Source organism: Haliaeetus leucocephalus, unplaced genomic scaffold (assembly GCF_000737465.1).
Source record: "Haliaeetus leucocephalus isolate CR32 unplaced genomic scaffold, Haliaeetus_leucocephalus-4.0 Scaffold636, whole genome shotgun sequence".
Taxonomy (NCBI): domain Eukaryota; kingdom Metazoa; phylum Chordata; class Aves; order Accipitriformes; family Accipitridae; genus Haliaeetus; species Haliaeetus leucocephalus.
This window is the reverse complement of record NW_010973072.1, coordinates 5,913,471-5,928,775: the sequence shown is the minus strand read 5'-3', so window position 1 is coordinate 5,928,775 and position 15,305 is coordinate 5,913,471. Positions and strand designations below refer to the sequence as shown.

The following is a 15,305-nucleotide window of genomic DNA, read 5'->3' as shown; positions in this document are numbered from 1 at the left end:
CGGCCCGGCCCGCGTGGGGCTGTCCGTGGTGCTGAAGGCGAGCGCGGGCTGAGAGGACTCCCGGCCCCTGACGGAGCCCCTTTATGTTCAGCTCCTGGCGCAGCGCAGCATCCAGCAGCTCGAGCGGCGGCGGCGGCGGCAGCAGCAGCAGCAGCAGCAGCATCGTTGAGCCGGGGCTGGGAGGCAGAATGGAGGGCTTTACTCGGCTGCTCTTCGGCTACTTGGTGGCGGACCTTCTCACACTGGTGTGTCGGGCTCAGGAGAAAGCTGGCCAGCAGCTGGGGAGCTTCGTTGTGCTCTCAGGAGGAAACCACTCCAGCCTTGGGGAACAGCTAGACCCCTCTGAGCCACCTCCCACCCCGGACTTCTGCAGGGGCTACTTTGACGTGATGGGGCAGTGGGACCCCCCCTTTAACTGCAGCTCGGGGGAGTTCATCTTCTGCTGCGGCACTTGTGGCTTCAGGTTTTGCTGCAAGTTCAAGAAGACAAGACTGGATCAAAGCACCTGCACAAACTACGAGACGCCGTTGTGGATGAACACTGGGAAGCCTCCTTCCCGCATAGACGACCCTCTGCATGACCCCACCAGGGATAAAACCAACCTCATTGTCTACATCATCTGTGGGGTTGTGGCAGTCATGGTGCTGGTGGGGATCTTCACCAAACTAGGGCTGGAGAAGGCACACAGACCCCAGCGGGAGCACATGTCCAGGTAAGGCTGAGTGCCAGGCAGCAGGGTCCCCTTCCCCCCTACCTCTCCCCCTGCCCCTAAAGAGGAGAGAGGAGCCCATGCGTCCCTGCTAAACAAACAACTCCTGCCAGGCAGGCTGCATTCCCCTGCAAGGTGACTGTGAGAGACCAACTTTGGCGAGCAGAGCTCCTGTGGTTCCCCAAGCCCCAGGTTATCAAAGTACATGCATATTGAGGAAGACTAGAAATAACTGTGGAGTTTGCACAGACAGTAGTCCATTTTTATCTGCAGTGTTTGACCCTCTCCCCAACAAGATCCAGCAAGTGTTCCCAGATATACTGTGCATGAATAGGAAAACCAAAAAATCCTGAAACCAGCAACACTGAATTACAGAAAGCCTGATGGGTTCCCTCTTCCAACTGTTTCAAAGCTTGGAAAATGTTTTTACTTCTCAACAGAAGGATGTAAACAAATGTCATCTCACCCTCCCTCTCCAGCTGCAAAATGGTTTTGGCAGGACCTTCCCTACACCCCCAACCCTTGCAAGTGTGTGAGCTATTTGTAAAATTTCTAAGCTGTGAAAATGAGCCAGGGTGGAAGGGAAGAGGGAGACTCAAAAAGGAAAAGATATTGTAGAATTTCTTAACATTTTTTTCAGTTACTGTTGAGAGGTAAAAAAATGGAATGTGAAAGTCTTGTCTCATCCATATATGTGTGTGTGTTATAATCTGTATCCACAGTGTAATGGCTGAGTTATATCAAAGGGAACCTCTCCCACCTAGAGTTTAGGCGTGCTGTGTACCGTCTACTCCAGATACTGGCTGCCTAGTGGTGGATAGGCAGGTGGGCAGCTCAGGACAGAGCCCAATGGCTTTAACAACATATTCCAAACCCAGATTGTCACAGCAGTTCAAAATCAAGGCATAACACGTTTGTCAAGTTTGCAGTCAGTCTGATTCTTTATGCTAATCCCAGGCACATGAAAGTAAAGCAGATGGGAGAAAGGCATTAAAAAAGGCAAACAGCGCCATTAAAGAGTCTAAATAGATTCCAGCATATTGGGCAACTTTAGCAATGAAATGCAATTGAAAGGATACTTTCTACTGGACGTGCAGTGTGGCAGAAAGCTTCCTCTTGCCCTGACTGGTAATGGTGTAGTTCACAATCTTTAAAGCTTAGATGAAGAGTCATCCTTTGAAAGATAGTCCAAGAGATCAACTCAACACCTGGAGCCTTATTTTTTACTGAAGTTTCTGCATGACTTTTTGATTAACTGCTTATCCTGAGATGAACAGGGCAAGCCATAAAAATACTCCTGCAAATGCATCACCAGTTCACTAGCAATTATTTGCTATTTATAAACTGGCTGATATGGATATGCTTTTACTACCGAGGAACAAAGGACATTGCAGAAATTTTAGTCAACTTAACATTGTGTGGCAGTGATACTTCTGCAAAGATGTTTTTTGTTGAGCAATTCTTTAGGCATTTTGAATATCCTCTACTACTAAATTGAGAAAAAGAATACATGGATTCCAATTTCTTTTTTTAAATCTTACTCTTAAACTACAGAGCTTGTTTGGAAAAAGCTCTCCCTTGCTTCAGCCTCTTTTCTGTAATGTCTTGCAGGCAAAAAGGCAGGGCTTGTAACAGTTACAAAAACCAGGACAGAGTGAAGTTGTAGCCATCCCTGCTTATATATGGCTTAAATAGGTCCTATTTCTACTAGTAGAAATATTTGCTATCTAAAGTACAGGTGTGAAGTATTCTGAAAGGATATTCTGTCTTAGTTTATGGAAATAGAATTATAGGGGATTGGGAAATCATTCTGAAATCCTTCAGTCATGTATGCATAAAGATTAGGTTTCTGAAGTGGTTCTTAGAAAAGGTCGTCTGTTACCCTGATTACTTAACAGTGTCTGAGATCTTGTGCTTTTCTTGCCATGAAAATGTTCAAGTCAGGATTATACAGAAACTTGGAAAGTCATGATCACATGGAAAAACAGTCACCCACTCAGTACACATAATAGCTAGTCATGTTCTGCAAAAGCAGCGCTATAGCTTTTTTTTTTTTTTAAAAAAAAGTTCTCACACTCCTATTACAGCTGTGGGGTGGGTTTACCATTAATCTGAAAAGGAATTAGGTTTGTTAATCCCTTTGGCAATCTAAAAATCTGTTCATTGAGTGAAGAATTGAAGTACCCTCTTTGTCCTCAAATGTGTGTTTAACTAAAATATTCCATCCTAGCTCATTTTACAGTACTAATGTTCTGAAAAAAAGGCTGCAATGCTTAAGAAATAATTTATCTGTTTAAACAGTTAATAGTACCAACAATTAAAATAATACATAGCCTATATTCATATTCACCTTCTTCTATAACACTCATCACTACAATATCAAAAAAACAAAACCAAAAAGAACACTTTGTTTTTTTCTGTACTGAACCTTATCAATAAGCAAAAGTATAATGCACTGAGAGTGTTATGTAGGCCAAACCAAAAGTACTAAGTGTTACTCCATTTTGGCTGGCAGCAAGAAACACACAGAGGCTGATTTGTCATCTATTTCCTTAGCTAAGATTGTCTCGTTTCCCTTCCCTAGCCAATGGCTACATGAAACACTTGAATTCTCTTCATTCCTATGAAGAAATTCACCTATGGAAGGGATGGTACTTGTCAAAAAAGACAATGCATAATGTAAACTGATCTTTTTTTATGAGGGCTGATTTTTTAAAAAAAGTGAACAGACTACAACTAGTGTAAATTATATATTTCCATTTTTGATATACTAAAAATATGAACAGAGACCTGACACATGGGAATTAGAACATTGACTTATAAATAGGAAGCAAAACTGTGCCACACTTATTAGTTCCTTGCATTATTTCATCTTGCAGTCAGTGGATCTGCTGTTGAAGTAAGACACTGGTGTGTGTAAGAGTGGTACAATGTTAATAAAGGAAACTTCACAGGCTTGGTGAGCGTAGTTTCTATACACTTGCCTTTCGTTACATTTTGTTTACTGCTATACCAAAACAAACCAAGAACACTCCATTAATTTCACTGAATTTTCCTGAAATATTTGACAATGAAGGCAATGTATTTATTTAGTGAAAACAACCCATAGGAAAAAATCTCTATTGGGCAAGTCCTTTTAGGAAAAGAGAGTCAAAATTTGTCCTTTTTTAGAGAGCTTGTTAGTTCCTTTTGTTTTGAGAAAAAAGGCTAAGTGTGGCACTGTTGACATTTTCTTTCTTGTTAGATCAGTGCTTTTCAGTAAAACACTCTTACTGTTGGCATGGAACTGTAAATCTGGAAGATGAAAATGGAGAGGGGAGTACAGTATTAACTCTACATGGCATATTTCGCTTTAGACACCATATGATAATGTTTTGTTTATATCATTCTCCTTGTTTTTCAATTTGTCACTTGACATTAAAAGGAGATAAAGGTTCCCTTCAGCTACAGTGTCCAAGAACTAAGCAGTAATAGTCGTAGCCAAACAGAGTAACTCTTCCTTTACCCTCCTGCTTTCTAAGAGGATAAGGGAATAAGATGGTGTATGTTATCAGATATGGCAAAGGGAATGAATGTGGCAGTATTATGCCTAAAAGGACACATAATTTATCTGCCTCCTGAAGCAGACCTAGAAGCTCTGTTAGGCATAGGAGGGCAGCATGTTCTTGCTGCTTAACGCTACATCAGTGGGACTTCCAGGCTCCATCAATTAAAGCGGAGAATCCTCTCTCGAAAATGAGTAGAAAAGGGAAAAGCTTTACATCTGTTTCATGGAGGAGATTTTTCTGTAAATAAAACCACACCTTTGTCTTCTTCCCTAATCCTTGTGGAGAATGTGCAAACAAACCAAGAACTGAAAGGACAATATTTACAATCATGCTTGTACACTATAGCTCCTGGTTTTTTGAAGCAGTGCTTCTGACAGTGTTAGCAGCCTTCCAACTACTGTGAACCATTTGAGCTCTTCTTTCTTCCTTCACAATGTGCTGATCTCATGAGTTAAGTCTTTTGTTGATCATTCAAAAGGCATGTAGCTGGGGCCAAAAATAGTCTGACTTGCCAAAATCCCGAATCCTATGTGTGAAATTATTTCCCTTATGGGTTTTGACCCAGTTTTGGAGGCAAAATATGACAAATGACCTTTCATGAAATAACCTGTGTTTCAGCTTCTTCAAGCTTGTACCCATAAGGGAAATGCCTGGCTCCACATGCTTTATAACACCTGAAAATAGTATTACATACCCAAGGAGAAAAATCTTATGGCAGGAGAAATGCAGAAGTTCTGTGATACTTGGATAGTTCTGGGCCATGAACTCCTATGCAGGTAACATTTCTCCACTTTGTAATACTGCAATCAGTATCAAAATACAGGACCTAATGATATTGCTACCTGATTAGAAGGGTATCTTGTATTTTGCATTTCCTTAAAAAAATCATTCAGTATAGCAAAGGTGTAGATAAAGACCCTCTATGTATATATAATTTTTCAGTGGAACCCATTCTAACAATTTCTTCAGATAATGAACAAAATCTATATGATAATATTCAGGTGAGACAAATGCATGAAGGTATTATAACAGTCTGTTGGCCTATGTGGAATTTTTCAAAGCAAATGTCTATTCAAGGATTTTGTCACATACTGGGGCACAAACCTCCCTTTATCCATTTCATTATATGGGCAAATCCCTAAAAGAACGAAATGCAGGTACAGCACTTCCTTTGTACTTCAGTGGTACAAGCTGCTACACATTTTTAACTCTCCCTGACATCAGTGGAAGATAAGGACAAGCTCTTTGTTATATGAGCTATTCTGCCCTGAGAAGATTGTACAACTTTGGCTAACACAGTATAAACATAGGTGCTGTGTTGTTAAAAATAGAACTTGATGGTGACTGGTTCCTTTTTTCTTAATATAGTGGGAGTTGGACAGCTAATTTCTTAAAACCTCTTTGAAAAAAATGACCCTAAAATGGTAGAAAACTTAGCTGGCATTTTTACAGACAGGCAGTAGTTAATCTGCTATCATATGGGGTGTTACTTAAAGTCTACAGTGAACAATATTTACCATCAGATTAAGGGCAATGGGGAAAGCATTCTGGAAACCCGCTCTCACAAAGTTGGGAAATACTAATCTGTGTATTACGAGATCTCACAGTTTTAACTCCCACACTGAAGTTAGGAACTTTCACTTGCTTTTCTTCCCTTCCCAGAAATGCGTCCAGCTGCCTCTGGAATTAGAATTAATATTCATGTCAATAATTTTCTTTGTATAGAGATGTATTTGCATAAATTGACTAGATACTAATTGTTTTAGTCCCCACTTATTTTAAACTACGTTTTGCAATATAATGCTTCCCTTTTGCATCATTTTCTACACACCTTTATGAGATCTCTGCTATTGAATTTTTATTGTTCTGCTATGTAGGCCATCTCTGCTATTTCTGCTGTATAAGCATTGCTTCAAATGGGAGCATTGCTCTGATACCATTAGTCATTTGGTTACCGTCTTCTGACTTTTTACAGTATCAACAGAGTATTCTGTAACATGTTGATCACAACTGTAACTAATACTTTAATAACATAATGCTAGCCATAAACACAACGAAACATCAGTATCATTCGGCTGTGTTCCAAAGCAACATTCCTGCAATCTGAAAGCAAGATCCAGCTCAGGATTCCTCTCTGCCTGTAACTTAAATGAAGTTACTTTTAAATATTAAAAAGTACAGTGCTTCTTGATCAAGAAATCATCATGACACAGAAGTACAGTGGAGGAGCTAGATGGCACTTGCCATGGCTCTCACCAGTGAATGTGCTTATTTTTATGTATTTATTAGTTTATAAACTAGTCTTTCTTGATGCAGTATCTGGGACACTGTATATAATTTTGCAGAAAATTAAACTAAACTGGGCGCAGTGCCCAGAAAATGCATCCATTCCCTTAAAAAAATAGCTCAAGGGGTCTAAAAGTTAAAACTAGTAAAACAAAAAGGAGGCAAATAATGGTCAGTAATGCATTGACCTGAATAGAAAAGACTTTCACTGAACACTGAAGACACTGGTAACACATACCATAGCTTTCCTTTGCCTAAGGCAGCAGTTTCTGCAGGTGGGCCAATTATTTTGTACAACACAGTAATTCAGCAGGTAGCTATATGGCGTATACCTAAGGGCTAATCCTGCTCCTACAGAAGTCAATGGTAAAAATCCACAGCCCGGAATCACAGACAGAGTTAGATGTTGCCATACTGAGAGTTTCAGAGCTTAAAACTTAGTCACTAACTCTGGATCCAGAGGGCTGGTACAGGTGTGTATGCTTATCTGTATGCCTAAGAATGGACTTATACTCAGCAGGACGCTTGGCAGGGAAACCAGTCCTCAGAAGATACACCAGAGCGGGTTGAATCTGTCTCTCTTTCAGATATAGTTACTGCCTGCAGCTCTGCAGAAAAAGTCCATAACCAACATCAGGTTGGGCCTGGCCTAACTGTTAGGAATCCTTTTGCTTGCTCCCTCTTTGCTAGCATAAAGCTTTCATCCTGTTTCTGACCTGGCTTCAAAGCAGCAAGGAGTGTTCCTGTGCAAGCTTTGCTCCATCTTAATGACTAGGGCACTCATAGAAGTTAGAAAAGACATTTTTGATCTCCCCTTCTGGATGGGAAAAGCTTAATCCCTGATCATGAAGAGTGCTATGTCTACTGGATTTCTACATTAAAATCATGTGACCTTTCAACTTTGGTGGCATTTTTGAATGAAAATGGCCAAGACCACTGTGTTGTGTGGTACACTGCAAATGCATGTGTGAGAATTTACTTTGACAGGCCCTGCTGGTAATCTAGGTGTGGAGATAACTAGTTTGTGAAGCTATAGACAGGGGCTAGGTGCTGAGGTGCTCAGCTTAACCAAGATGGCAGTGTTAATGAGCACATGCAATGGCAGAACTCTACAAGTCTCAACAAGCTTAAATTATGTTCCTACAAAGCCAAGACAGCTAAAGAACTTAATGTGTTTCTGTCTATTGCTGCTAGCACGCTGTCTAAGACAACCTAAAAAGAGCCTTAGGTGCGAAGTCTGACAATGAATCTGATTCCCTGGTTTTGCTGTGAATAGAGCAGGTTTCTCCAGCAGACATTATAACAGACTGCATCTCAAACTAAAAAAACCCTGGAATATATTGGTAATGCCTTATAGATTTTGCAGGTTCATTCTGATTTTGTTTGGTTTTCAGGGCTCTTGCTGATGTTATGCGACCTCAAGGTCCTTGTACAACAGATCATATGGAAAGAGATCTAAACATTGTAGTACATGTGCAACATTATGAAAATATGGAGACGAGACCTCCTCCAAATAATTTACGTAAGTCGCATTATAACTTTATCAATATCTGGAATGCTGGCACTAAAATGAGCACTATGAAACAAATATTGCTGGATGTCAAATGAGGATCAACAGTACATGGGTTCTTGCAAATTAGAACTATTCTTTATTTCAGAAGTAGAAATATTTAGGCTTTCCTAGTGCAAATAGTGCAACACTAAGAGAAAGCCATTTTGAATAGAAACATTAGTTATTATATTTATTTTTAATTAGTTGTCCTGGTTGATTAATATTGGTTTTGCATCTTTGTCTCATTCTACCTGGTGTTTTTGCTCAGCTCATCAAGCTATGCCTTATTCAATGATTTGTTATACCAAAATACAAGTAGTTAAGCTTACAGCAAGATTTAACAAGATGTTTCATAGGGCTGTAACATCCAATAAGAAAGTGGTCTGATTAGGCTGTTATATCATCTCCACTAGTAAAACAGTTAAATACTTTCCTGGAGAGCATCAAGTTGTATGTGGTTTTTACTTTCTCTTTTTTTTTCTCTCTAAGGGAAAGGCGAGAGGAAGATTATTATTTTAAGTTTGAAATAATATTTTTATTCTGTATCTGCTATTACATGTTTATGTTATTGAAGGCAAGGAAAACATGCACCTTGGAGCTTCAGAGGAAATATGGTGACATTTCAAGTGGTTCTGAAGTCCTAGGAACTTATTTCTCGGTCTTGTATTAGACCACAGTACAGATCTTTCTCATGTTGATTTTCCTTTTGTGATGAACAGTTCCACTGCAACTTTAATTTGGATACATATTTATGTATTTTATATTCATCCATATCTTAAATATATATACATACGTGAATATATATACATGCATACAAATTATAGATAATATATTTACAAATTCAAGTTCAATATATTTATAAAATAAAAGGGTATCATTCAGGAAGGTTTAGATTGTTAGGCAGTGGGTGGCTTTATGCTGTGTGGTAGATCAATGTAGATGTAGATGTGTGTTTTACTGCAAATACACTTTTACTGGTATTTGGATTTTGAAACATTCAAAGTATATGCATTAGTCTTTTCCTTATCTTTCTGTAACTATAGAAAGCAGAAAAATTTGCTTATATTTGGACAAAGAATGAATTTTATTTGGACTGCATTGTGCAGTTACTGTGAGATTTTACTGCTTTCTTTTGGGGGGGAGGGTATAAAAACAATGGGAGAAAGAGCAGATTCATATGCTGCATGCACTCCTGATGCTTGCTTTGTGGTAGAGGCTGACTGCAATTTCTTATGTGCATCGTTACAGAGTAACAGGAGAGAATTAAAGCTGTGACCTCTAATAAAGTTACCACATATAGTGAAGTGTGACACCTAATCTGTCTGCACTGCTCTCCAGCAAAGTACTTCTACCCGGTCCTGTGCAGTTCTACACTGCAGAGGGGGAAGTACATACATACTGCAGCATTACGTCCCTAATTGTATAAAAACACACCACTTCTGCAGGGGAACTTATGTTTCTGTCTCAATCAAAGGTGCTCTAGCCCCCTGGAGCTGAGGTGGTGAACTGCTGAAGGTTTAAGGAGGATGGGAGTATGCACTATATCTCTCTTTGCTCTGTGTATTAGCTCTTTGCTGATCTCTGATCCTTCCTGTGACCATGTTTTCAAGAAGGAAGATGCCAAATGGTAATGCAGTTAGGGTACAATCCTTATTTTCTCTTGTATGTGAAATGTTTATTCAGAATCCCCGTTAATGAAGGAACCAGAAAGTAAAGAGATTCTTACTGCATTGATTGTATCTAGATTTTTGTAATCATCACACTGAGATATTTTGCTTAAAACTCTTTGTATAATACAATATATGACATAACACAGCAGGTCTTTAAACTCATTGTTTCTTGGCTTTGAATTCAGATTTAAGCCTCGCTTCTATAAACTCATGCATATAAATGCAACTCAGAGCCACATAGTTACTGCATCAAGGAAGAAAAAGAAAGATACATTTAATAATAGCTTAGGATCTTGGCTTATGATGGCTCTGTACCACCTCTGTCTCAGGATTTGACCCTCTGGCACAGATGGAGGAATGATATGTGAAACAGCTTTTGCACCACTGCAATTTACAACATAGAAACACTACTGCTAGTTTGGAGCTATCTTAATCCATTGGGTAATGAATAGGGGCAGTCCCAAGACTGCTTCACATGCAGCTCAGGCATTCCTTCTACAGATGGAAACCTCAGAAGCAAGCAACTAAGATGGTAGCTGTTTCAGTCTTTAAGCAACTTTATGGATTAAGTCAATCATTTTAGATTGTTCAATGCAGACCTTCAAGTAGTGAAATTACTCAATGCATTCTATAACCGATACTACATACATTTGCTTCATAGCAAGTAGATCATTATTCTGTATTTGTTGCCATTATATTCCCTCATAAACTCATCTAACACATGACTAAATGACCCACTAGAATTAGCCAGAATGTCACAAATTATTAAAGTCTGTTGAGAGCATGTGCATTTATGGTGCAGAAAAAAATCTTTATAAAGAAAAATTATTAAGACATATTTTCCAAGCCCAGCATGTTAGTAATCTGAAATTTTATAGTGGAGTTCTGAAACTCTAGAAGAGTGGATATTACTTGCAGAAACTTTGGCAGTGCAGCATTACCTACTACTAGTCCTGGAAAAGTGACTGGCTTTTTTTGGTATTTTTACAAGCAAATAAACCAGACTGAATTACAGCTTTCGTAAAAATTCTCTTCTAGATCTTTACTTATACAGAGGAAATGAAATAGTACAAAATTATAGCATCAGACACTTTGATATGTATTTTTTAAGTTTTCTTTTCTAAGTTACCACTTTCTATCTACTAGTCATCCCAAAATGAGACTTAAAAATTTGAAACTGATATACTTCTCATATTGGTCCATAGATATGAAGAGGGCAGGAGGAATTTCTTAGCCATGATGTACCCCTTCCATATTGTGCCTTTCAGAATACTGAAGAGGAGCTACTGAAGGCCAAACATTATTTAAAAATGTTCTAAGTTGAATGTTCATTTGCTGTTTCTGCCCTCTTGAAAACATTTTGCTGATGCTGCCAACCTGTTCTGAAAGTGTTTTATTAAGGGAAGCTCTGTCAAAATGACAAACTTCACATGATCTCTGACACTGAAAATGAGTGTGTTTTTGTTTCTGGTCTGTTTGTTACCAAAGGACAAAGAATTTCGAAGCCGCCTGCAGCTAGCACAGCTATTTGCCAAAACTAGCTGTCCAATGGAAGGCCAAAAGTAGAGATCTCTTTTCAGCGTCTTGCAGTTTACTCAGTTTCTTGTCCCTTCTTTTCTGATACTCAGAAAAGAACAGACATATTGGAGGTTCTGGATAAACATAGGTTTTTTTCTTTGCCCATGTGAATCCAGACAACCTAGATGCTTTTTAGTAACAGCTATTTTGTTCTTAGTGGTTGTTAGTTGTCAAAATTTTCTTCCAGTACTGTGATTTACTTAAGATTACTTTTCCATTATTTCCCTTCATTCATAAACATTAGAATGTAGTGGTGCTTTGTCAACAAGCAGCAGCTATCTACCAAGAATCATAGCATTCAAGTTTTCTAACAGGAAATGTTCAATAAAATAAAATAGAAAAGAGGACATTTAAAGGTTATGTTAAAAACATAAAATCAAAAGCAAACCTTCCTGCAGAATTTGAGTTCTTTTGTTCATCTCTGACTTTCATGAATCTTAAGAAAGCAGCAGCATTCAAGATTTTCTTTTTTCTTCTTTTTTTTTCTTTCTACTTATTGTGTTAGAAGTGAACAATTTATTTAACTTGTTGGGATTATAACACTGGTGCAGTGGGAGTTAAGAGGCTTTGCAGCTACATCCTCATTTCTAAAACTTGATTACTGCGATTATTTCTAATTCATAATCTATGATAGCAGAGTGAAACAAATACTTAAGTTAGTGCAATCCACAGTCACTTTTCCTAATGATCAGTGAAAGCTCTGTTACTCTCTCCTCAATAACAGCTAGCCTTGCATTAGTTTATTTAAAGCATTTATGCAGACTCCCAAGATAAAGGTGACTTTAAAGGGAAGCCAATTCTACATTATGGAGGTTTTAAGATGAAAAATGCTAGTTTTTAGTTAGTTTGACATGTATGGATTATTTCTTCATTTTAACATTAAAAAAAATAAGTGAATTGTAAATACACCATTCAAAGACGGAAGTGTTGCACTGTATCAAAAGGCCAATTTTAATACTGGCCAAGGATTTGCAGCACATGTGATTAAAATGACTTTTTCTGTTCTTAAATATATGCAAGGGAATAATGTGTTTGTGGCTGCATTTGATTGTCAGTTGTCCTGGATACTTACTAACTACAAATGCTAAAACAAAGCTAAGACATTTCTTTAACTGGTGCCTTATGATAAGTTAACTTTTGTTATTTCTTTGTTTCTACGTTGAGACAGTAAGCATTTAAATAGTAACGTATTTTTTGAAGTTCTCGCGTATTAGAAGCATTCTGTATTGCGTATTCCTGTGCTTTCCCCCATTTCTGCAAATAGAAGCTCAGCCTCTGTTTTCTAGTGAGAGAAACTGTCACTAGTTTGACACTCTGAAAATACAGTTAGAATTTGCAAGAATTTTTTGCAGCCTCTTTCATCCTAGTGAATATACTTTTTGTTGTTGAATACAGTGGTCTTTGGCAAACTAATTATTTTTATGTTTAACATCCATAAACATGCTTATATCAGATGATTCATTGTGTTGCATTGCCTAAATATAATTCCTACTGTTGCTCATTGGCAATAAGCATACAGGAATATTAAGAAAATTTAGTAAAGAGAAGTACTATTTTTTGAAATGCAGAGCTCTTGAAGTGTATAAAACATGGTAACTAATTTACTTACGCAGTAACAGTTGGACAATGAATTGCATAATATTGAAGAAGTAGTCATTAAGAATGTGTAGGTATTACTGTAACAATATGCTTCTGGTGGCAGAAGCCTTGAAACTCTAGCAAAACCCTTGTTCAGACAGAGGGGTGCAAAATCCAGAGGACTGAGCAAATAACTGTATGTTTGGCCTCATTGGTATCTAGGTTGTTTGACTACAGTAAAATGCTTTTTTTAGGCCTGGCTATATGTGCGGGTCTAGCCCAGAGGCATTGGACTATGTTCTTCATAAACTTTAATTGGCTGTTCACCTCTTACTTAGAACGACAGGGTTCCAGCCATGTTTTATGAGTGAAAAGATGGACAACGCTAATAAGTTTTCAGCCAAGAAAAAGATAGTTTTAGCACAGTGACAGAAGGAGAAGTGAAGAAGTACTGCTGATGGAGTACTCCGAAACAGTGAAGAATGAGGGAGAATAAAATGGCTAGCTTAATTGGAGGATGTACTTAGTTTGCCAGAAACTACAGTGTTATGACAGAGGGCAGGGACTGTAGTCAGTAAGTATTGGGAATTTGTTTCCATTTGAAGTCTTAGTCTTCACTGCCAGTATGCAAAATCTCATTTTACTGGAGTTTCTATGATCTATCCAGGAAGCACCTTAACACTATTAAAAAAAAATAATCTGATAATTTAGATTAAATTCCTGAGGTAAAAGCTAGTAGACTTAAGTTAACCCTGGTGGAGGGCTACTTACTACATTTTGGTTGTAATACACAACAAAGAGGACAAATTCCACATTTAAATTATACACTTTACAAAACTAATCATCCAAGAAAAAGCCCACACTACCATCACCAGCCATGTGAAAAGAAATACTGCATTTTTAAAATATAATTTCTGTTTGAGGTTAAAAGCTGCAAGCTGCTTTGTCACAGCTGTCTTGAGACCACTTTTTAAACTACTTGAAATTAATTTCTAGATACCAACTTCAACTGAAATTATGCTACCAGTAGAACTTCAAAGCATTAACAAATTGGTGATAGAATTTTTGTTAATATTCTTACAGCTATAGTAATGCATTCCAGAGCTCCAAAGCTTCCATGCTGGAAACAAAATCTTCCATATAAACTTAAGAGTCTGGAGATGCATTTCTCTTGCAACTCAGTCAGTCACTGTAAGACAGTAATGTTTAATCAGTTCTGAATGTGTGTTTAGACTCACAATCATTAATATAAAAAATGTTTCTAATTTACATTCAGATTTTAATTCAGATGCATGATGCTGATTTATAAGAAGATGCTATGAAACTTCTTGAAATACCAATAAGTATTTCCAAGGAAGTTAATTACAACCTGAGAATGAGAGCTGCTGAGTTTGTTTAGGAAAGAGAAAAAGTAAAACAAATGAAGTATCTCATTTGTCATTGACTGTTGTACATTTCATCAGTTAATTTTTTTGGAAAACAGGATGATTTTGAAAATGTTAATATATATCATACACAATAGCTTTTTATTTATAACTACAGAAGTCTTCATGAAGTATAGTATGTCAGAACTCTAGCAATGTTCCTACCATACAATTAATTCCATGACTTTGGAATGATCCTGTTGGCTTATAGCAAGCAAAATAGTAAACACAAAATTTTGCATGAACAAGGACTGGGGGATTGCATCCTGGGTCTATAATCAAATAAAATTGTGAACTCAACATCATTACGTATGTTCAGTGGGTCCCTTCTTTATTCTAAAATATTTCTTGTTAGATACGATCTTATTGGAAACTCTATGAGAATGTTATGCATCCTACCTGCAATTTTAGTCAGTGGGATATGTTTTGAACTATGTTGGGTAGGTCTTCATAAGCTCTGCTCCATATAACCATTTCCATTAGGACTGAACAATGAAGTTTTCACTCTATCTTTCTTCATTTATTGTACAATGAGAACAATTAGATTAGATTACTGCCTTGCATCCTATCATTTACTTCTAGTCAGCTTTTAATTCAGATAAATTTGACATATCTTAATAAAGATATTCATCAACATAAAATGTATTTGGGAGAAATACAGTTAATCACTGACATTATCCTTTAGCAGCAATAATTAACATTATGGTAATAAAAATTATTTAGAATATATTTTTACACCTTATAATGTAGTTTATAAGGCTGAATAATTATTTAATAAAATAAAAATTATTGTCATGACAGAAGAAAGCATTGCTGTACTAGACTATTATATAGGCAGCTTTGAGTCACACAACAGCAGACTTGAAAAGCACATATAAAGGATGAGACTAATTTTGCTGTCATGCGGGTGCAGATTAAAATACTTCGAAATGTTGTCCAATAGTACAGGGATGTATTTAC

At 37.6% G+C, this 15,305-nt stretch overlaps 1 protein-coding gene across 1 annotated transcript in view; it reads left to right on the top strand.

The window, feature by feature from the left end:
* The first annotated feature begins 83 nt into the window (after positions 1–83).
* The window catches only part of SHISA9 (shisa family member 9), a 192,076-nt gene continuing 176,854 nt past the window's right edge, over positions 84–15,305 (top strand). The window contains exons 1-2 of the mRNA XM_010578482.1: positions 84–712; positions 7,938–8,065. Coding sequence (XP_010576784.1) covers positions 84–712; positions 7,938–8,065 — 757 coding nt within the window. The remainder of the gene's footprint in view (positions 713–7,937; positions 8,066–15,305) is intronic.